This window comes from Ctenopharyngodon idella, chromosome 15 (assembly GCF_019924925.1).
Source record: "Ctenopharyngodon idella isolate HZGC_01 chromosome 15, HZGC01, whole genome shotgun sequence".
NCBI lineage: Eukaryota > Metazoa > Chordata > Actinopteri > Cypriniformes > Xenocyprididae > Ctenopharyngodon > Ctenopharyngodon idella.
The window spans coordinates 11,835,973-11,858,556 of record NC_067234.1 but is presented as its reverse complement, the minus strand read 5'-3'; the positions used below and the strand labels follow the sequence as shown (position 1 = coordinate 11,858,556).

The 22,584-nt window shown below is 38.0% G+C and overlaps 1 protein-coding gene across 4 annotated transcripts in view; it reads left to right on the top strand.

Annotated features, from left to right (window-relative positions):
• Positions 1–352: 352 nt before the first annotated feature.
• The window catches only part of brwd1 (bromodomain and WD repeat domain containing 1), a 35,998-nt gene continuing 13,766 nt past the window's right edge, over positions 353–22,584 (top strand). For 2 of the 4 annotated variants that reach the window (XR_007925064.1, XM_051861615.1), the window contains exons 1-30: positions 353–812; positions 916–974; positions 1,080–1,109; positions 1,305–1,364; positions 3,352–3,502; positions 3,606–3,701; positions 4,717–4,877; positions 4,973–5,194; positions 6,689–6,789; positions 6,881–6,951; positions 7,044–7,144; positions 7,247–7,287; positions 7,736–7,837; positions 7,927–8,080; positions 9,498–9,632; positions 11,033–11,161; positions 11,273–11,498; positions 13,563–13,748; positions 13,867–14,050; positions 14,885–14,975; positions 15,054–15,194; positions 15,286–15,359; positions 15,722–15,944; positions 17,856–17,972; positions 18,047–18,154; positions 18,998–19,122; positions 20,728–20,810; positions 20,933–21,044; positions 21,130–21,191; positions 21,359–21,510. Coding sequence is in view for 3 of the 4 variants with exons in the window: in XM_051861615.1 (XP_051717575.1) it covers positions 764–812; positions 916–974; positions 1,080–1,109; positions 1,305–1,364; positions 3,352–3,502; positions 3,606–3,701; positions 4,717–4,877; positions 4,973–5,194; positions 6,689–6,789; positions 6,881–6,951; positions 7,044–7,144; positions 7,247–7,287; positions 7,736–7,837; positions 7,927–8,080; positions 9,498–9,632; positions 11,033–11,161; positions 11,273–11,498; positions 13,563–13,748; positions 13,867–14,050; positions 14,885–14,975; positions 15,054–15,194; positions 15,286–15,359; positions 15,722–15,944; positions 17,856–17,972; positions 18,047–18,154; positions 18,998–19,122; positions 20,728–20,810; positions 20,933–21,044; positions 21,130–21,191; positions 21,359–21,510 (3,546 nt within the window). In the remaining variant the exon portion in view is untranslated. Of the gene's footprint in view, positions 813–915; positions 975–1,079; positions 1,110–1,304; positions 1,365–3,351; positions 3,503–3,605; positions 3,702–4,716; positions 4,878–4,972; positions 5,195–6,688; positions 6,790–6,880; positions 6,952–7,043; positions 7,145–7,246; positions 7,288–7,735; positions 7,838–7,926; positions 8,081–9,497; positions 9,633–11,032; positions 11,162–11,272; positions 11,499–13,562; positions 13,749–13,866; positions 14,051–14,884; positions 14,976–15,053; positions 15,195–15,285; positions 15,360–15,721; positions 15,945–17,855; positions 17,973–18,046; positions 18,155–18,997; positions 19,123–20,727; positions 20,811–20,932; positions 21,045–21,129; positions 21,192–21,358; positions 21,515–22,584 lie in introns of all 4 variants that reach the window. The other 2 variants (XM_051861613.1, XM_051861614.1) reach the window with 2 other exon arrangements.

The window sequence follows — 22,584 nt, the reverse complement described above, 5'->3', positions numbered from 1 at the left end:
AGGTTATTTTGTAAAATGTTTTGCATGAATTGTATGCTTGCTTGTGCTAACTCTTTAAAATAAAAGTCACTAGGTTTGATGTTTTGTTTTTCATGCAAAGGCATTGATACATCTTAAGTGTATGCAAATTCTCTAGTATTTTGTCAAAAGATCCACAGGTTTTGTCTGTTGCATTGTTCTATTTCAGGATCCGTTTCTGTCAGTGGACATCTTTGTGTAAATTTGGCATATTTAATATAATATACATCACGTAATCCCACATACATGTGATAAAAAGTAGGAGTGATAAATTTTAGTTGTTTGCATATCTTTAACTATTCAAACCATCAGGTTCTCACAGGCTGTTTAACAGACAAAAGACAAACGGTTCAACAGTCGCCATTCAACGTGACGTCATGAACTAGCTGTTCGACCTTATTGCGAACAGAAACGCGTTTCGTTGTTCTTGGAGGAATTGTTCGTTTGGAAAGGCACGACAATAGACGTTTCAACTTGAACATTGAACGTTTGGGCTTTTAAATCTCCGCGTGGCTTCTGTTTTGCTGAAGAAGACGAGCGGTTATACCCCCTCCCCCTGTTTCCGGTGTGCAGGCGGAAGTAGCTATGAGCTCAGGCCTCATACTTCCAATGGCGACCGAAAACTGGCCGAACAGAAAGCGGGAGCAATCGTGGAGGGGTACGAAGCGTACAATCGACATTAAATAATTATTTAATTTACAAACTACACATAAAGTTCGTCTCCAAATACCGTTTTCTTTGAGCTATGGCCGATACTACAGCCAGAAATGGGAGTATTTCACCCCTTGAATCGGGTAAGCCACAAAAAGTAGCATTTAGGAATATTATTAAGAGGTACTTTTGTAGTTTCCTTATCGTAAATCCAATAATAAACGATCTCGCGGTGTCCTTTCGCAGAGTTGTATTACTTGATATCGCGCTATTTGAGCACGGGGCCGTGTCGGAAAGCGGCCGAGGTGAGTTGACTATAGTCCTCGAGACTTTAATACGAGTATATTGTGTTTAAAATGATGCTCGTGTGGATGAGAGCCCTGAACACCGCTCATTCTCATCTGTTGCAGGCTCTTGTGTGCGAGCTGGAGGAAAATCAGGTGTGTTGCTCAAGTACTTCGTGTCCATCAGTCTGTGTATGCTTCCCTCTTGGATTGAAACATGGATTCGGCGATATACTACTTTTCATTATCTCTTGCCTTGAACTTTGTTTACATTTTCCGCTAATATTAAGATTATGCTTTGCGTAAGTCGCTTTCCTTTCGCCCTCATTAATCCGGCTTGTTTTTTGATAGCTCCTTCCACGTCGATTGGATTGGGAAGGAAATGAACACCCGCGATCTTATGAAGATTTGGTAAGTGTTTTGATTTTTTTTCTGGAGCATGTGCATGTGTTTAATTCTCACACGTGTGTATTTTGTGACCGATTTAGGCTCGACTTTAAGTGACAGGCTTCTGAACTCTTTCCTTCTGTTTTGTTGTACATCTGTAATATCTTTGGTAACTTTGATTAGATGGTATCGGGTTATTAATACGAGCAGTTATTGGGGGTTCTGTGTTTTGACTGCTTCCCTATTATTTAGTGCTGTATTGCAGCTAGGGTGGGGCCTCGTCGGCTTGTGGCTACGTCAGGATATTAAACCGTCCAATCAGATATCGAGACTAGCCGTCGGCTTTTTATTTTGCATGTGACCTGCGCTCTGATTGGCTGATAAACTGACACGATTTGCATAAACTCCTTGCACTCAGCCGCAGGAGACAGGCTTTTATTTATTTTTTCCTGAAGGGTCGCGACCACGGTCAGTTATCTTAACTGTGTAAATGGCCACAATTTAACATGGCAGCTACTTAAAATTGGAATTTAGTTGTCTGCTTGTTTGGTTAAAAGCACATTTAGGGAAGCCAGAAGTCAGATACATCCTCTAAAAAACAAACAAACGGAAAAATGGCATTACTTAAGGTGCAAAAAAGAACAATAATACAGAATAGTGTTAAGGACAGGTTTTGCTATTACACAGTTCAATATTATATTTTTGTATTATGATACATTTTTGGTTCCTCTTTACATTAAGTGTTTAGTATGTACTAAGATTTAAATGAGTCATTTGATACAATGCATTTATTGTGTACATGCATGTTTCTAAACGTTGTACTTGTATTTAAAATACAAGTGTGTATATATGCATATAACTACATCTGTAAATAATTGACCCTTTCCTTACCTTTTAACTCACTTATAAAGGGGTAGTTCGCCCAAAAATTAAATTTCTGTCATTAATTACTTATTCATCTTCAGAACACAAATTAAGATATTTTTTGATGAAATCCGAGAGGTATTTGACTCAATATAATCAACACTTTCAAGGTCCAGAAAGGTACTAAAGACATCGTTAAAACGGTCGACATGGCTGCAGTGGTTCAACCTTAATGTTATGAAGCGACGAGAATACTTTTTGTGTGCAAAAACAAAACAAAAATAAGGACTTTATTTAACAATATCTTCTCTTCCCTGTCATTCTCCTTACACAGGTGACGCAGTCATCTGCTGTGTTTATGTCTGAATGCCGGCTCAGTATTGGCCAAAGCTGATCACGTGATCAGCATGACGTGTGTTATGCTGATACAGGAGCCGGCCAATAATGAGTCGGCATTATGACGTTGAATCTAGAAGTGCTGAACGTAAACAATGCATGAGAATGACACAGAAGAGAAGATATTGTTGAATAAAGTCTGTTATTTTTATTTTGTTTTTGCGCACAAAAAGTATTCTCGTCGCTTCATAACATTAAGGTTGAACCACTGCAGTCACGTCGACTGTTTTAACAATGTCTTTAGTACCTTTCTGGACCTTGACAGTGGTGGTTAAGTTGCTGTCTATGGACGAGTCATATACTTCTCGGATATCATCGAAAATATCTTCATTTGTGTACTGAAGATGAACGAAGGTCTTACAGGTGTGGACTGACATGAGGGTGAGTAATTAATGACTGAAATTTCATTTATTGGTGAACTAACCCTTTAAACCTACCCATACCATCAAACCTGTCCCTAACCTTACCTGTATCCCACCTCAATCGCTGCATACGTTTTTTTTTTTTGTTGTTGTTGTTGTTGTTGCTTTTTTTAAATGCAACATCAACACAATAAGTACATTGTACCTAAGAATTCATTTTTATTTGATGTTAGTACATAGTAGTTAAAGACACCTTTATATAAAGTGTGACCATTTTTTTTATTTTTTTTTTGTTCATTTAGAGATTCATGACATAACTAACATGACGGATGTAAACTAAGTGACTTTATTACATTCACACGATGTAAAGATCCTTTGTTCTTTGTTAGGTTGCTGCCAACAGACACATCGCACCAGACCACCTTTTGCAGATATGCAAGCAGATTGGTCCAGTTCTGGACCGAGAGGTTCCGTCTGGTGTGCCAGGAGTGCACTCTCTACTGGGGGCTGGGAAACACTCTTTACTGCGAAGATCAAAAGGTGAGATCTGGCTGAAGCTTTCAGCCCCATCAGCTTTGGTGTGAGTCTGTCAGTTATCCAAATCTAAATGTCACCGCTGTCTGCCTTCTCTCCACATCTCTAGACTGCGGCAGTAGCAGATGGAAAGCCTCCACGTTCGCGGCCCTTCATAGAGGGAGACCACCAGAGAGGCCTTTAAGCTGCAGGGATGCCAATATAGGTGAGTATCTGCAGTTAATCACCTGTAACAATGGCAATTTTTAGTTAAATTTAGCCAGGGCAAGAAAATATTTGCGCTCAGAGAAAGAAATAAAAGGTTGCTTTTTCTTTTATCGGCATGAAATGGAAGTTGCGATCGTCTTTTCTTCCCTATTGTGACGTATATGATTGAGTGGAATGGTAGGGTAGGACTTCATTATGTCCTTTGGGAATTGATCGGATAGTTGTTGTTTGCTCACACGGTGCACAGAAGAGATGTCATTGCGAGGGGGAGGGAAAGTTATTTTTCTTTAACGATTTTTTGATTAAGGATTACGAGGGTACGTGAACTTAAAGTTATGATGTGCCCAGATGAATCACTTATTATAAACTCTGCAATGTTCTATAAAAAATAAGAATCATCAGTTTTCATTTCATAGTGAATTAGGGTGCGTTCACACTTGTAGTTTGGTTTGTTTGGTTCGGACCAATGAAAATGAATAAATATAATATACTGCCAGATCAGTTGCAAAAAACTCAGCTAAATGCGGTTGAGGCAAAACTAATAAACTAAATCAACTTAACAAAAATTATACCATGACTGTATGTTTTCATGTTTTTCGTCAAAAATTTGTGAAAATCCACGGAAAACATATTCTCCTACGATTACACATTAAGTGTAGGCTACATTATCTGGCAACAGGGGTTAAAAACGTAGCTAATGTAAATGTTACAAAAAAGGAACGGAGAATGAATTTCATCTACAGATAAGGTGGGAAACTGGGTGTACATTTAAATCTACACCAGCCATGTTGTTTCTTATTTCTCGTCTCTGATTTTGGTCTGTCATCCCCGGATTTAAAAGTCACCAGGGCCACAGACTGTGCAGACGTCGCTGCATAAATGTAGCACTGGCCTGCTGACTCTTTCCTTCAGCTTGGGCTCATAGCCATCCCTGATCCCTGTTTAATGCATTTTCTCTTCTGTCTTGGCAAACGGAGAAATGAAATGAGTGTATTTCCTTTCTGTCATTGCAGTGGAGGTGTGTCGAGGCAGAGTGCTCACAGGAGCTCAGCGCTTCAGCACTATCAACCCTGTCAGCAATTATCAGCACATGAGGATGCACAGGAGGATCCTGGGACATCTCTCTGCTGTGTACTGTATCGCCTTTGATCGAACAGGTTCCAGGATTTTTACGGTGAGCGTCACACATCTCTTGGGGGCGGGTCCCTGGTACTCAGTTCTGGTTCTTTGTTGTTCCGCGCCTGACCCTGTTGGTTTCCTGACCCTCAGGGTTCCGACGATGCCTTGGTGAAGATCTGGTCCTCCTTTGACGGAAGGCTTCACTCCACTCTCAGAGGACATTATGCTGAGATATCAGACCTCGCCGTTAACTTTGAGAATACCCTTATTGCGGCCGGGAGCTGCGACAAAAGCATTCGAGTCTGGTGCCTTCGTACTTGCGCCCCAGTGGCGGTCCTGCAGGGCCACAGTGGATCTATTACCTCTTTACAGGTGAGAGTGCCATATGATTTTAGAGTACTTGTCTTTAGGGGAGTGTGATATCACGATTTTAGGTTGTGAACGATTAAAATGTCGCCACAATGGAAGCTTGTTTTCCGCCACTAACTAAAAAAATATAAAAGGTAATTGCAACTTTTTATCTCACAATTGACTTTATTTTTTTTTTTTTCGTAATTGCGAGATATAAACTATATAAAGTTTTTATCACGCAATTCTGACTATAACTCATAATTCTGACTTTTTTCTCAGAATTGTTTATATCGTGCAATTCTGACTTTATAACATGCAACTGTGAGTTATAAAGTCAGAATAGTGAGATATAAACTTGCAATTCTGAGGAAAAAAAACTTCAGTCTTTTTTTCCTCACAATTGGACATTATAACACACAATTGCGAGTTTCTCGCAATTCTGGCTTTAACTCTCAATTCTGAGTTTATAAAACAATTCTGACTTTATAAAACAATTCTGACTTTATAACTCGCAGTTCTGACTTTATAACATAATTCTGACTTTATCGTGCAATTCTGACTTTATCGTGCAATTCTGACTTTATATCATGCAAATTCTGACTTTATAACTCGCAATTTTGACTTTATATCACTTAATACTGAGAAAAAATCTCAATGGCCGTTTGAGCGCTATGTATTCATATTATACATTTAACTTTTTAAAAAGTTAAACATTTAAAATAACAGTCTCCGTGCTCACAGTGTCACAGACATTAATGTTTTAACGATTTATAAAAGATGAATCACTGTCTGGCCATCTGGGGTTTTGGTATGGAGATAAAGGTTATGATTATAATTTTTTTGGTAGTATTACACCACATCGTTTGTGTATATTGGCACCGTTTGTTGTTTTCTTGTGGCACGAGAGCGTTTGGACCCGAAAGCGCTGCCGCGTGACGTCAGACTTAACAATCGTATACAGAGACAATTAAAATGCCATATAACCATAAAATATAACATTACTTATTTAATCTGTTATGTATTAACGACTACGGCAAATCAGCTGTTCTCCTGCAGTAGACTGTTACAGTAGAACGTCACAAAGTAGCAGTTAAAGTCACGTGTTTGGAAGAGAACACCGTTCCATCAGCAGCTGTTGCTTAAAGGGATCGTTATACCCATAAATGAAAATTCTGTCATTTACTGACCCTCAAGTTGTTCCAAACCTGTATGAATTTCTTTGTTCTGCTGAACACAAAAGATAATTGGAAGAATTTCTGTAACCAAACAGATCTTGCCCTCCACTGACTACCATAGTAGGAAAAATAAATACTATGGTAGTCAATGGAGGGCAAGATCTGTTTGGTTACAAACCTTCTTCCAAATATCATCTTTTGTGTTCAGCAGAACAAAATCTCATACAGGTTTGGAACAAACATTTTTGGGTGAACGATCCCTTTAATGTTTTCAGTTGTATCATTTTTATGTTGTTTGCTCGCTCTAACAGGCATTTCTACTTCCTGTTTCTCTTTGTAGTTCTCTCCATTTGTCAAGGGCTCCAAAAGGTACATGGTGTCCACAGGAACTGATGCAACAGTGTGTTTCTGGCAGTGGGATGTGAATAATAACTGTTTCAGGTGAGGGTCCTTCACCACGTTTGAATGAAAATATGAGGAGCAGGTCACAGATTGAGGTTCATTCTTCTTTCTTTCCTTTAATGCTGACCAGTGATCGTCCACACAAATTCACAGAGAGGCCGAGGCCTGGTGTTCAGACAGTCTGCTCTTCCTTCAGCCCTGGTGAGATGGACCGAACGTTTGAAGTACTGCATCTCTTCATGTTTGTGTTTATGTAAGGCTTTTTCAGTGTGCGTTTGTTTCTCTTTATACAGGTGGCATGTTCCTTGCAACAGGAAGCACAGATGATGTCATCAGGATATATTACCTGGGCAGTGGCTGTCCAGAAAAACTAGCTGAGCTTGACTCTCACACAGTAAGAGCGCTCAGTTTTTAGGAGTAGTTGAATCATCATCAGATTTTATGGGAATATCTCATATGGTGTGTCCTGATTCACAATACTTGGCTTGTTTTGTAGGACAAGGTGGACAGCATCCAGTTCTGTCATTCAGGAGAGAGGTAACATTGGTGGTTTAATACAAACCAATGATATTTATTTTATTTTTTTATTTTTTTATTTTTTTAGTGATGCACTGAAAATGAATTTTTGATTTCGATTGAAACTGTTTTGGAGGGCCGAAATAATTGACCAAAATGGTTGTTTAATTGGCGCTTCTCTAATTCAACATGGATTAGATACAACAGTTAAACATGTGAGCTGTGTGGATAGGTTGACTATAGTATTGTTTCAACTGCGGAAAGACATCATTAAAACAGCTTGCAAACAGTCATGTACCATTACATTTACTTCAGAAAAGCCATCCAGTGTCCTTAGTTTGATGGTTAGCTAGAAAAAATGAAACCTTTGGATCTGTTTCAGTAAATTAATTTAGGTGAATTACTATCGTTTTACTTCGGTTTGTTCTTCATGTGTTTTATACATCATTCTGTAATGTCTCTCTTGTAGGTTTGTGAGTGGCAGTCGAGACGGCACTGCTCGTATATGGCGACTGCATCAGAAACATCAATGGAAGAGCATTTTATTGGACATGTCTGCCACTCTTCCAGGGTATGGGAAGCCACTGGAAAACTCAAACAAGTGTTTCATTGATGCAGATTTGATATGCTAATGAAGTTTCTTCTTCTTGTTTACTGAAGGTCTGCACCTTTAACAGAGGACGAAAATTTCTTCAAACCCAAAGTCACCATGGTGTCCTGGGACCGCCATGACAACACAGTCATTACCGCCGTCAACAATTATCTTCTCAAAGTGTGGAATTCCTATACTGGACAGTTGCTTCATATCCTTAAAGTAAGACCATTTTCTGATGCACAGATCCTGAGATTTAGTTCAAAGATTAGATCACTCAAAACAAAAATTTAATTGTCATTTATTTGTCTCTCCAGAAGTTCATCAGATTAAATAGTAAATATCTTTTACCTGACCAAACCTAACAGAAATTCTGAAAATTACATTATTTTTTATTTTAAGTTTTTAACATTTGGCAACAAATAAGCAATACAGACAGAGCAACAATTACTAATTAAAATCTGTTAACGGTCACCCCCCTTTTTGACCACAGACATGAAAATGTACTCTCCAAACTTAAAGGTGCAGTAAACGATTTCTGAGAAACACTCTTGATATTTGAAATCAACCTAAACAAACACAACCCTCCCTTCATTGCTCCGCCAACAAAAATGCATGAACATGCAATGCAAGAGTAGGGATGGCTCAATACCACAATTTTGGCTTTGGTACGATACCACAATCTAATACCGAAATATCGATATTAAATCAATACCATGGGTCTGAATATTGATGCGGGTATTGTGCATAATTTTACTCATTCTCGCAGGTTTCACGTTTATAAAGCATGAAATTACCGCAAATGTTTATTAGTAAATTAATCAACACATCAAATCAGCAATTTGAAAACTTTCTTGTGAGAAGTTTCTCCCCTCTCTATCTCTCAAAATAAGCAAATAGCGTCTGGCCTCAAAAGACATGGCACCTGCACTATAAAAGCGAGCTGCGTGCTGTGATACAACACTCTCGTGGGCGTTTCGGGACAGCTGACGGAAATCACTTGCCCACGTCTTTTTAAACCATGCCAATTTGAACATCCAAGCGATTTTTATATCATTCAGTAGTACTTGGTAGCTCTTCGAGAGATGATTTCTTTGTGCTTATACCAACAACGCGCACACAAGCCGTCTGTAAAGAGCTTGCAAGTTTAAAATTGAGTTGTTTTACTTTAAATGGTCAAATACACAAAATAGTCAATGTCCATCTCCTGGTGAGTTATTCACATGAACACAGTCGGTTAAGTCTTACGTGAATGTAAATAGTGTAATATTATGTGTTGTAGCATGTGTAATAGTCGACTACATCGGATGAATTTTAGGGGTTTAAGCTTTTGAATGATACCTAGTTTATGATGATTACTAAAATATGTGACGGGGGGAAAAGGCAATAAAAAAGTGCACCAAGTGTCTCGGTAGCAGGACTGACAGTTAACAGGTTAAATGACCAAAATAAAACAATTTATTAAAATTAAGCAGTTTAAGTAGCCAAACAGAATTGTATCTTGCTATTTTGAGAAAGTTATTGCCAGTTTTTTTTTTTTCTGTGATATGTATCATGTGTTCAGTGAACAAGTCTGACACTACACCGTCAAGCATATAGATATATAGAGCTGAATGAATCTCTCTTCACCTTCTCACAGGGTCACGAGGCAGAGGTGTATGTTTTGGAGCCACATCCCTATGACCCTCGTGTCATGCTGTCTGCGGGCCATGATGGGAATGTCTTCATATGGGACCTCACCAGAGGCATTAAAACCATGCATTACTTTAATATGGTAGAGTATCCCAATGATCTTTCAGTTTGATTTCCAGAACTTCTTTCTAGTGTTGTCAAAAGTGCCGACTTCAGTACCAACTTGGTACTGAAATTTTACAAATGTGAAGCTTTGAGCGCTGTTGAGCGGATTCATAAACAACTCTGATTGGCCATTGTGTTCACGCGCTCAACAGAGATGTCTGTGATTGGCTACAATGATCAATGCATGGGAGCATTTGAAAGCAGGCATTGATCACTGTAGCCAATCACAGACATATCTAATGAGCGCGTGAGCACAATTGCCAATCAGAGGTGTTTACGAATCCACCCAACAGCGCTCAAAGCTTCACATTTTTGAAATTTCAGTACCGACAACACTACATCTTTCTGAGTTTTTTCAGAAGCATCATACATTACATTCTCTTGAATAAACGATTCAATGACACATATTTTTTTTTTTTTTTTAATCATTTTAGTCATTTGTTGCTATCTAGTGGTGAAACAATGTAAATGATAGTCGTTATTTGAAGCGCTGTTTTCAAAAGGTGTTCGATTGCTACCGTAGACATCAGTGTTTATATTTGAACTATAAACTTTTATCCCAGCACTTCTATGATAATTTGAACTATTGTATCACAGAAATAATGACACTATGAGGTTGAAATAATGACAACTGCTCTCTGATCAGCGGCAGCGCAAACATAGATTTGAATGTTGCGATATGATTTTGTCAAAGGTTTAATAGACAGACGAATTGTTGTCATTAAGGAAGAAGATTGCATGGGTGTTTGATTCTAGATCAGGCTTTTAAAGATTAATCGTACAGCTCTACCGTCTTATACTGTATCTCTCTCAGCATTGATATGACGCAAAGTGTATATGAGTAGCGTGAGGGCTTTTCAGTGCATTCATTACTGTATTAATATTCATGAAGTGAGACATCGCTATTAAAGGATACAGCGCTTCTCCCACACGTCCCACCAAAACTGTTTTTGGAACAGTTTAAATCTATTTGTGGTCACGGTCAGTGTTGTTATTGTGGTGAGCTGCCACAAATACATCAATGTATGGGCCTAGGTAGTCTGACATCGCTTTCTCTCGTCTGCTTGAAAGGGATATTACGTCACGTGACACGCATAGATAATAACACATTTCTCCCTCTGTTGGAACAAAACTGGGTAACTTCTGTTCACCTCGTCTATAAGCAAGGACTAAAATAAAGCAAATTCATTTGAATTTTGAAAAAAAAAAAAAAAAAAAAAAAAAAAAAAAAAAAACACGATAGGTAAATTTTTTTTTTTTTTTTTTTTTTCTCCCCTCCTCCTAGCCCTATTAAATATAATTGATTGTGTGTCTGATTGGTCCAGATGCTACAATTTAGACAGGCTTTTTTTTTTATTATCGTTTTCTGTGGTGTAGATTGAAGGTCAAGGACATGGTGCTGTATTTGACTGTAAGTTCACCCCTGATGGCCATCGCTTTGCAATGACAGACTCTCATGGACATCTGGTTATTTTCGGGTTTGGGAGCTCCAAGCCTTATGAGAAGGTTAGTATGATTTCTAGTTGAGAATCTGAAGTTGATCATATAACATCTGTATTGCACCAAGTTCCTAAATATAACTTCCCCATGTTTTAATTTGTCTCAAATGGCACTTAGCTTCCAGACCAGGTGTTTTTCCACACTGACTATCGGCCACTGATCCGGGACTCAAATGGGTTTGTTCTGGATGAGCAGACCCAGCAGGCCCCACACCTGATGCCTTCTCCCTTCCTGGTGGACGTGGATGGGAACCCTCACCCTCCCAGATTCCAAAGACTGGTCCCAGGAAGAGAAAACATTGCAGATGAGCATTTAGTTCCTCAACTGGGTTATGTCGCTACAAGTAAGTTCCCTACTGTTGTCATAACATTGTTGTAATGTATTCCTAGGTCACAGTTGACAGCTTTAGCATGCACAGAGTTCACTGTAAACTGTCTAGAAAAACCAGTTTCAGAACCGGTTCTCTTGGATTAAAAGAATTTTTACCAAAACCGAAATTAAAGTTTTCATCTTTAGTTGAAAACCAAAGATAAAGTTTATTTAATTATCAATTAATCTAATTTATTATCATTTTTATTATAATTTATCATTTAAATTGCACATAAGACAGTTTTATATTAGCCTTTAAATGATTTGAGGGTAATGTACATCCAGCCGTTTATCGCAGAATAAACCCTGTCACGGGTAATCAGGACCACTATGCGAAGCGGCTACTTGCCACATGAGTAAATTGGACACAAAATATTGATTTGAGTTGAAATATTTTATTAGCTCATTAAACGCAAAACATCCACAAACAAAAAATGTTCAAACAAAGTTTGAAAGATTGAAATATTGATTTAAGAAACTGTTTTCAAATCTTACTTGCTTATTATCTTTTACAGTATACTAAACAACCACTCTAGCAACACGGCGAACACTTTAACAATATTACTGTAGGCCTACTATTAATACTGAAGTCCTCCAGTTTCATATTACAGTAAATACAGTCAATAATGGAGACGTAAGATGGGACCAGCTGCATTTAAATGAAATGAGAGAGTGCGAGTGGCGTGATATGAGAGACATGAAAAAACCGCCGGCCTCAAACACTTGGATGAGCTCCATTTTACAGCATTGCTGTTGACGAAAGTCATTATCAGGGAATAACTGACCATCAAAATAAAGTATTTCAGAGAGCCCATGTAATTGTTTTTACTCCAATTTGATGTTGAAATAAAAGTATTTAAATGGTGGCTGTAATAACTTTTCACTTATTCAAACATATGCTTCATTAAAGTGAGGCACTATATACGTTTTAGCACCCATATGACAATGTATGCATCTGCGATAGTCCCATCGCAGGATGTGCGATATGAAGTATAGGGATCGTTAATCCGTACGGACCAGACACCACAGTTCAAAATGCACCTGATTCTCGGATTAATTGTTCAACCATCATCAATAAAATTGTCATTTCAACATGTTTTAGGTCCTGTCAGTTTAAACATTTAAGCGGTTTTAAACCATTTGAGCACACAAAGACTTGAAAGAGAACTCAATTCTGAACGTGTGGCTGTTTTCTGTGCGCGCGCACGCACACACGCACACACACGCAGCTGATGCACGTGAACAGCGAATGCCGTTCTCTTCCGCATCTATTTGTGGCTAAACGGACACGTACATGCAAAAAAAATAAAATAATAAATGGTCAAAATGCAAGTAAAACATTGAGTATCCTCGTAAACACAGTTGCTTATGGCTTAGGTGAAAGAAACAATTGAGAAAGAAAACCGGATGTGTTACAGTTTTGGATTCGCTCATTTGGTCTTGAAGTGAAAGCAGCCTAATATTCCTGCTGCTTTCTGTGTCATGAATGTTAATCAAACAACAAAAGACAAAGAGAAAAATCACTTTTGTAGTTTTAACACAGATTAATTATATTTAATTTATGCAGTGAGACTATGCAGTATTTTACATTTGATTATTAAATTTCTGTACCTGAATACTGTTAGACTTATAAAAATATAAAAGCGCTATTTATTTCATTTATATCTTTGTTCTATTATATTTATCTATGCTTGTAATTTGTTCATTATTTTATATTCACTCACCTACAAATTAACCCCAATCTTACACTTTATTTTAAGGTGACTACATATGCTTATTATACAGTTAAGGTTAGGGTTCGTTGTAATTGCATAATGCCAAATTTACTGTTTTTTTTTTGTTTTTTTTTAATATATATATATATATATATATATATATATACATATATATATTATAGTAAATACATGTAACTTGACAATGTCAGCTTAAAATAAAGTGTTACATATATTTTCGGTTGTGCATCCATCACTAAAAACATTATGATCACACTGAGTGTTTCTGATTTGCATCTTTGAAAATGGCTTTCATCGCGTTTCAGGTGATGGTGAGGTCGTGGAGCAGGTGATCAGTCAGCAGTCTGCAGAGAGTGAGGAGGTTCGTCACAGCGCCCTGGATTTTGCCATCCGCCAACTTCAACAGCATCATGACAGACAGGTTGTAGCTCAGGGAGAGGGTGGCATTCCTGCTGCTGCCCGTGTGCCAGACCCTGGAACTCCCCGCAGAGGTGCCTATACTTTGACCTCTTTTGGCATTTAAATCACAGCCTTTGACACCTGTTCCAGTAGATTTGCAGTTGAAGCTCCACCAAGTCTCATCTAATATTTATGTGTTTGATTGCATAGTGTCGCTGAACGAGCGCATGGATGTGCAGTCTCCACCTAACGTGGGTTTACGGCGCAGTGGACAGGTAGAGGGAGTTCGGCAGATGCACCAGAATGCTCCACGCAGTCAGATGGCAACAGAGAGGGACCTTCAGGCCTGGAGACGCAGGGTGGTGGTACCTGAGCTTACGGCAAGTGGCTACAGGTGAGGTTTATTTATTAATTAAATTACATTTTTATTCTCTTCAGTTATTTTATCGGTGTACAAATTAAGCCCCTTATTTAATCCTGGTGAAGGTTGGTAAAGAAAAGGGTCTGACATCCTTTGTAAAGCATCAAATTAATTTTTTTTTTTTTTTTTTTCTTCTCATACATAAGGATTAGTTCACTTTCAAATGAAAATTAGCCCAAGCTTTACTCACCCTCAAGCCATCCTAGGTGTATATGAATTTCTTCTTTCTGATGAACACAATTGGAGATATATTAAATATCCTGATGCATCCAAGCTTTATAATAGCAGTGAACAGGAACAATGAGTATGAGCTGAAGAAAGTGATTCCATCCTCGTCCATCCATCATAAACGTGTGCTCCGGGGAGGTTACTAAAGGCTTAAAAAAAAAAAAAAAAAAAAATCCATATTTAACAAGTTATGAAGTAAAATATCTAGTTCCGCCAGACCGACTTCTGTATTCAACGTACGAATAAAGTGTAAAACTCTTGCAGTTCAAAAAGCTTACGCTACATCCTACGCCTTCCTTATTCGACTTAAAGAAAAAATGTGACGCCACTAATTGTGATAATTGTAATTAATAATCGCAATTACAATTTTAAGGGAATGATCGACAATTATGATTTGTCATAATCATGCAGCCCTACCATCAACACTATGATGCAGGGTCAAAATTCCTTCGAAAGCGAACCAACTCATGTTGATTATCATTGTAAAAATGGTCGATTTGATGGCAGTGGTTAAGTTCAGCCTGGTTATTAGAGCATTCAGATGGGCTGTATAACAATGCAAATGACTTCTTCATTTAGGGCGCAGGAGTCATTCAGAACATCCAAGGGCGATGAGGAGGTCAGCCTTTACAACATCAAGAGAAGAAGAGTAACCCACGCCAGCTTCAGGGTAGGGTTTTTTCTCCTTATGAACTGCATTATAGATATTGATGTCAACACTGAGTGAACATCATGGTTCTGCCCATAGGATGATTCTGATGAAGAGGGGCCGTGCCTCAAACGTGCGCAGTCACGCAAACGGCAGAAAAACCAGCAACGTAAAGAGAGTCTGGCTGAAGAGTACATAGAGTTCTCATGTGAGGAAGGAGAGGAGACGGCATCTTCCGAGGTTGAACTTTTGTGTTCATTTACTTTTTAAAACGCTGCCATATTAGACATGTCAATAACAATGTGTGTGTGTGTGTGTTTTATTGGTGCAGGATAGTGAAATGGAGGGCAGTGATGTTGATTTGTCCATTGAGGATGAAGAGGAATGGAGGAGTGATAGCTCAAGGTATTCGTGTTGCCACCGTAATTGTTTTTAAAAAGGAAGTCTGTAATATCCGCAAGTTAGCTTCCAATAATACCTTACAGTTAATCAAATTAAAATTTAAAATTTAAAAAAAAAATGTTCACTCAAAGATATGGAATGCCTGGCACAGCCATTTTTATTTGAACTCAAAAACCATTGCAAATTTTGAGGCGATGACATCTAATTGAAATGCTCAATTTTGGAATTCTGTTTGGTCCTGCTGATGACAAAATTATAAGCTACACCCTTAAACTGATAAGACGTCCATATAGTAATTTCATGTTGTCATTGCTAACATATTCATGAGGGAAAGATTTACACTGTCTCTTTGTTCATAACTGAAGCCACTCCTCCAGTGATTATTCCGACTGGATGGCAGATGCAGGAATAAATTTGCGACCGTCCGCGTCTCCGTCCTCCCGACGACGTGCTTCCCGCAGGATCAGCAGCTCTGAGGAAGAGGATGAGGAGGATGAAGATGTAGCGGATGAGGAGCAAACTCTAGATGAAGAGGAGCAGATGTCTTCACCCAGAAAGCACAAGAAGGCCAAAAGCAAAATGCCAAAGGTGTCTATTGGGCCGTACAGCACATCCATTACTGAAAGGCCCCGATATACTCACAGCGTAGTGTTTTTCATACTTTGCATAGGGGTAAAAAGAAGTTTGAAATACGTGACGAGAGCTATTTTGTTCACGAACATCCCGATGCGGCCCATGCTGCTGAGAGTGGCGTTTAGATGAATATGTAATTGCGTGCTGCGCTCTTTTCACTCAATAACAAAATAAACACAACAAAAATAACAGCATTTAAGAAAGTGCCTGATCATAGCGATGTAGATGTTTGCACCAGCTCTGCAATTCGCCTCTCCAGTCAAGTCACGTCACATTTATTTATATACCACGTTTTATATATATAATAAAATATATATATATATAATTTCTCAACAACAACAAAGCTGGAGAATCTCACAGCCAAAATGAGGATTGTCAGTAACTGTGTTCGGCCTGACATTGTCGGACACTGATGGAGAGACTCAGGATGAACTTTTAGAACGAACTTTTAGAATGAAACTGGACGTTTCTGAATAGTTAGTGGATAAATTTATGTAGTTGCCTGTGGAGTTGATTCAACTCATGGGCTAGCATGTGCCGTCATGTTAATCTTTTGTGCAAATCCAGTGTTGAATTGACCCTCGTTTGTGAAGCAGTCTGGTCTAAATTGACGGCATGGTAACAACACTCTACTACAACAACTCTTACTCTTCTCTAAAGCAGCCCAACATGGCCTCACCCGTTTTGTTGCGTCTTCTCGGGGGTGGGGTTTATGTCAGTTTTAGGGAAGAAGCTTGTTGTAGTCCCTACCAGCCGTTTGTTGTGGTCCTTAAGCCCGGAACACACCAAGCCGACGGTCGGCCATCGGGCAGTTTTTGTTCGTCGGCCGACTAAGTTTTCTCAGTGTGTTCCACACCGTCAGCTGAAGTTGGTCCTTGTTGGCTTTTTTTCGACCGATTCGACATGTTGAATTGGCGTTGAAGCCCGTCGGTCAGTCGGGCCATCTGATCATTCTGATTGGCTGTTCAGCTACTGCTACCTACTGGTATGGAAAGGCATTTCTTCTTATGCAGGCGCAGAACAGACGTGCTACTTGGCCGTCGGGTGTCGAACGTCGGTTTGGTGTGTCAGGGCAACTTTGGATCCAGACGCTGCCGACGTGAGCCAACCTCGCAGTCTGTTTTCGTCGCCACTAGTTCGTCGCCGTCGGCTTGCTGTGTTCCGGGCTTAAAACAGCGAATTCTTTAAAAGAAAATATCTCCCTTTGCATTGAACTCTGAGCGTCGTAACTTTGCAGATGTTGTTTATGCTCAAACAGCAACATATTACACACTAACTAAAGTTAAAAAATGAAATCATTATCAAGGACCCCTTTAAATGAAGCAGCTTTACAGTGTTAAACATGAAATAAAACTGACTCTGTCGCTTTCAATTAGGATTACAACTTCATTTTCTACTGTAAAGCGGTGTGTTCATGTTTTTACTCACGGATGTCTGACCTCGATGGACTGGACTGAACAGAAGAAATGAACTGGAGAAGATTTCCACGTCATAGAAGACTGAGCCTCAGAGCCACATATCTATTACGTAATTGCCACGAATCAATGGTAACACAAAGGCGTGAACTTTTCCGGAATGTTAGCTTTGGCAAGCTGTTTCGAACTGCTGAAAAAAACTCCAAACGAACATTTGTTGTTCGATTTAGCTTGAAGTATATCGAGGCCTTTACTGTCGCTATTACAAATTCTTATATGATCCTTTAAAATTTAAGTATCAACTTGGTACTGCAGTACTTTTTGAAATCCCTAGTTGTAATTCTGGAGAAGTTTTTTTTTTTTTTTTTTTACTGTTGGCTAGCACTTATTTTGTGCTTGTCTTCATGAAAAAATGGTTTGAATTCAGTGCAATTTGTTTTCTCATCCTTAGCCACCAAAACCGAGGCCTCCCATTAACAGAGAGATCTCAAATGAGTTCCGTCCCCCAGCTTGGATTACTGACGTCATTCCCCGAAAGTCCCCCTTCGTCCCTCAAATGGGAGATGAGGTACAGAATAAGTTTCATCTGTATTAACGTATAACTGATCCATGTCTAAATCCACTCTCTTTTTCTGTACACAGGTCATCTATTTTCGTCAGGGTCATGAGGCGTATGTGGATGCAGTCTGTAGGACAAACCTGTACCCCATTAACCCAGACAGACAGCCATGGAAGAAGATGGAGTTAAGAGTAAGATCAAGACAATCCTAGGATTTTACTGATTTGTTCTTATCAGATGCAGTCATTCATAAGCGTAAAACTGATCTGATCGTAACAGTTTGCATACAAACATCACTTGTCAATATTTACATTTCCATCCATATATTTTTATGCGAATTTTAGGATGTTGCATAAAAATATGCTTGATGGAAATGCCAAAATGCTCCTAAAACTCTTAAAACAGCACAAAAAAACATATGCTCTCAATTAATGTGGATAATGTTTTTTTATTTGGTAAGAAAACATGGCCATAAACTGTGATGGAAACACATTTACCGAATTGATTCCTGTGTGCGCATCAAATAAAAAACATGTGACTTTACCTCAAGAGATAACTGAACTATTATACCAGTGAACCAATTTCATTGCACACTATCTAAAATATTGTTTTAGTCATTTCAGAATGATTTGGTATAATTCCCTCCCAGAAGCGTCTCTCACGATTACATTCCTTGTGTCTACAAGGCATCCAAACACAAGATAACATGACAGCGTTTATTGCATTTCATCTGCACGCTCTGAGGTGCAAGTAATTTATTATATAAGAAAAATCCTCACTGATTTCACCTGTGCAAATGCAAAGTTTAATTCGCAACTTTGGATGGAGACATAGGTAGTGCAGCAAGGCTATTTTTATTTGTCTGCATTTATTTGTTGTAGTGACCAACAACAAGCCACAGATGCTGTCATAAGGTTCTGTTTCCTTGTATTTAACCATGAACATTTCTTTAAAAAAATGCATGCAACTCACCTAACCTTTAATGTTTTCAGCATGTTTGTCTTTGAAAAATATAAGTCTCATGTTTTTATCAGGACCAAGAGTTTGTGAAAATAACAGGGATCAAGTATGAAGTCTGCCCACCAACCCTGTGTTGTCTGAAACTGACCCAGATTGACCCTGGAACAGGCAAAATAACAGACCGATCCTTTTCAATAAAGTAAGTCAGCAAGCAGTGCTGGGTGTATTACATACACATTACTGAATACAAATTACATAATAAAAATTGTGTCAGGGTTCCTATGCAGTTTGGAAAAGTATGGAATTTGAGTAATTTCCAAGTCTGGAAAAGAATGGAAAAATATTTGCGTTTCCAGACTATTGCTCCCATTTAGTTTTTTATAATAGAAAATTAAGAATTTAATGAATAACTTTATTATATAAGAAGTGTGTTTTCATGGCAGCTCTTTAGTGATTGTGAAACATGACTGAATTAATTCAAGATTCACTTTTTCATTATCCAAAAATGCAGGTTATAAGCGTTTTGGGTTTCTTCTCACGATATTTGTAGCACCATATTATAGAGCCTTGAAAAGGACCTTTGCAAAAATAAAAAATATACGGACTTGTGTATAGGACAATAGACTTAGCATATAAGACAACGCACACTGAGTCACCTTTTGCGCCATCAGCCCATTTCGCAGTGTGGTTTCTTGGCCGCCACAGAGTATACATTAAAGCAGACCTAAGGCCTTGAACACTTACACAATATGGTCTGAAAATCTACAGAGGTTTGGAAATTTGAGTCTTGAAAAGTATGGAATTTTGAAATGGAAAATGCGTAGGAACCCTGTTTAGTTAGTAAAATAATCTATTACATTACACATTTTGGGTAATATAATATGACTGCTTTGACTACTTTTAGATTACTTTTGACCTAACGTGTTTATCACAATGACTTGAATAGGATAATCTTGTACCATATTGATATAAAAATACAAAGTATTTTTTACTTTATCAACAACATGAAGTTCATTTTACATTACATAAGGGTTTTGGTGAAGGAACTGCAGGAAGTTGAAAAAGGTCACAAGTAATACTTACTAAAATGTTTTATTTATTTATTAATTTTGCTTCATTTTTTTTTGAAAATAAAACAAAGCTTAAATATTTTATTTATGCTGTGTGGCCTCTCAATTTTCCATTTAATTATATCTTTTATGAACATATATGTAATAGGCTGTTTTAGAAAGAAAAATGTAAAAGATAAATAATGAGGGAGAATCACTGAATTAAGAATAATTTACTGCCATACAACAACAAAAAACAAACTTACACAGTAAAATACAGTAAAACAATGCATTCTGGGTAATATTATTTGTTGTAACATATAGGATGCTTTCTTGAAAATGACAAATATTTCCCAGAATACATTGCTTTACAGTATATTACTTCTGTATATTACAATGCATTCTGTGTATTACAATGTATTCTGGGTAATATTATTTAAAGTTTGAGAAAGTAGCCTATAGGCCTCTTTTCTTAAAATGACAAATATTACCCAGAATACATTGTTTTTATGGTATATTACTGTTTCAATGGAAAACGGTATTTTACTGTGCAAATTTAAGTTTCTTTACAATTATTTTTGTAATCTAAATAAAAATATTTAATTTTTGGAATCTGATTGCATAATCCAGATTGTATGTAATTGCTTACTACCCAGCACTGTTGGCAAGATATGATTTAAAATTAAAATGATCTTTCAGCTTCTTTGTATAGATTTTTAAGCAAAAGTAATTGTTTTGGTGTCGTTTTTCCATAGATATCATGACATGCCTGATGTCATTGATTTTCTGGTGCTGCGTCAAAGCTACGACGAGGCGCGGAACAGAATGTGGAGATCGAGTAAGTGTGCCTGAGAATAGAGTCGAGAAAGTCTGCTGTGGTACCCTGCATCAGTTCAGTCTTCTACAGGAATAAAACATTCAGTCATGTCTGTTCTGGTTTTCATGCTTTGGTTTCTGTAGATGATCGGTTTCGCTCCGTGATCGATGACGCCTGGTGGTTTGGGACCATAGTTTGTCAGGAGCCATATCAGGCCGAGTATCCAGACAGCCATTTTCAGTGCTTCAAAGTCAAGTAAGCCCAAACTTTGTTTGAATTATTGGGAGCTGTGGCGTAGACCTTACGCATTGGTTGTGATGTTAACTTTCTGATTTTGCAGATGGGATAATGGCGAGACCGAAAAGCTGAGTCCATGGGATGTGGAAGCTATTCCTGAAAATGGTACTTCTGACCACTTGAGCTTTATTTAACCAGATAAATGCAATGCAAATCAGCAGTCTTTGCACTAAATTCGGTTGTTTGGCTTGTTTGTTTGAAGGTGATTTATTATTGTGTTTTAATAAAGCAAATGGTCTGTTTATTGGATTGTTTGGATTTCCATCCTGCAGCTGAACAGCCGGAGTCGGAGAGCGCAGGAGTGCCAGTGACAGTTGAGGAGATGATTGATATCCTGTATAAACCTCAGGAGGGTGAATGGGGGGACAGGGGTCGAGACCAAGAGAGCGCACGCATCATTGCAGGCATAGAACAGCTTGTGACTGTGGGTACGTTTGATTTTGCAGTTATCCTATTGAGTTTTTACACAGTGATCTATTTCTATCTTTTCTTTGAAGCTACACAGTGTAACTTTTGGCCCGCTAGAAAAAATCAGCATTTTTGCAGAAGAATGGTGTTTTGGTTGTGCTTTGGCTCTGTGCGGATGAATATGACCCTTCACAATAGATAATGCTTTACAATGAACTACATATGACAATTTATCTGTTCAATAAAATAGTTTACTCACCTTTTGAGTAATAAAAATGCCACCTCCGATTTCAAATCACGCAGTTCTCACCATCTCTGAAAAGCTAAGCCACAGTTGATTCTTGTTTTGACACGATGAGCTCTGTCATGTTTTCTTTTTGTCAGCAGTCTCTCCTCTGTTTGGCTTTTGTTTTAAACAGGTGATTCCCATGTCAGCCTTTCTCGCCCGTTGTGGCAACTAACCTATGCCACTTCAGGGCTCGACATTAAGCTTTGTCATGTGAAATCGGTCATTAACTTGTCTGAGTAAAAAAGTTGCTTGTTCAGATTTTTTTTTTTTTTTTGTGTATGTGTGGTGTAAATATAATTTATTCTTTCAGAATATTGCAGCTTTGACATATTTAAATCTGCATATTCGTGTTATTTACCCCGAGGGTATTTTTCTTTACCTTTTATGAAGGGCGTTTTTTCCCTAATCTTATTAAATGTATGATTCATTTCAAATTCTTTCATTTGATCAATAAATTCAGTTAGAATAATAAGACACTATAGGGCTGTTTCTAATCAAATTAAGTCATTTACACTGAAAAAAAAAACTACAATTTTTACAATATTTTACAATATTTTTTGAAAATACGAATAAGAAATGTTGGGAGAAAAATAATACTTTTAAACATGAAACTTAACTGCCAGTAGGTGGCGGCAAATACCGTCTTATTGAGTGAGTCATAAAAAAAGTTACATAGTGTACCTTTTAAGCAAATCAGATTTTGATGGTCTACTAGCACTTAAAGGGTTCACCCCAAAATGAAAATTGTAATTTTTTTTTTTTACTTCGCCCTCATTTCGTTTCAAACTTTTGTTCATCTTT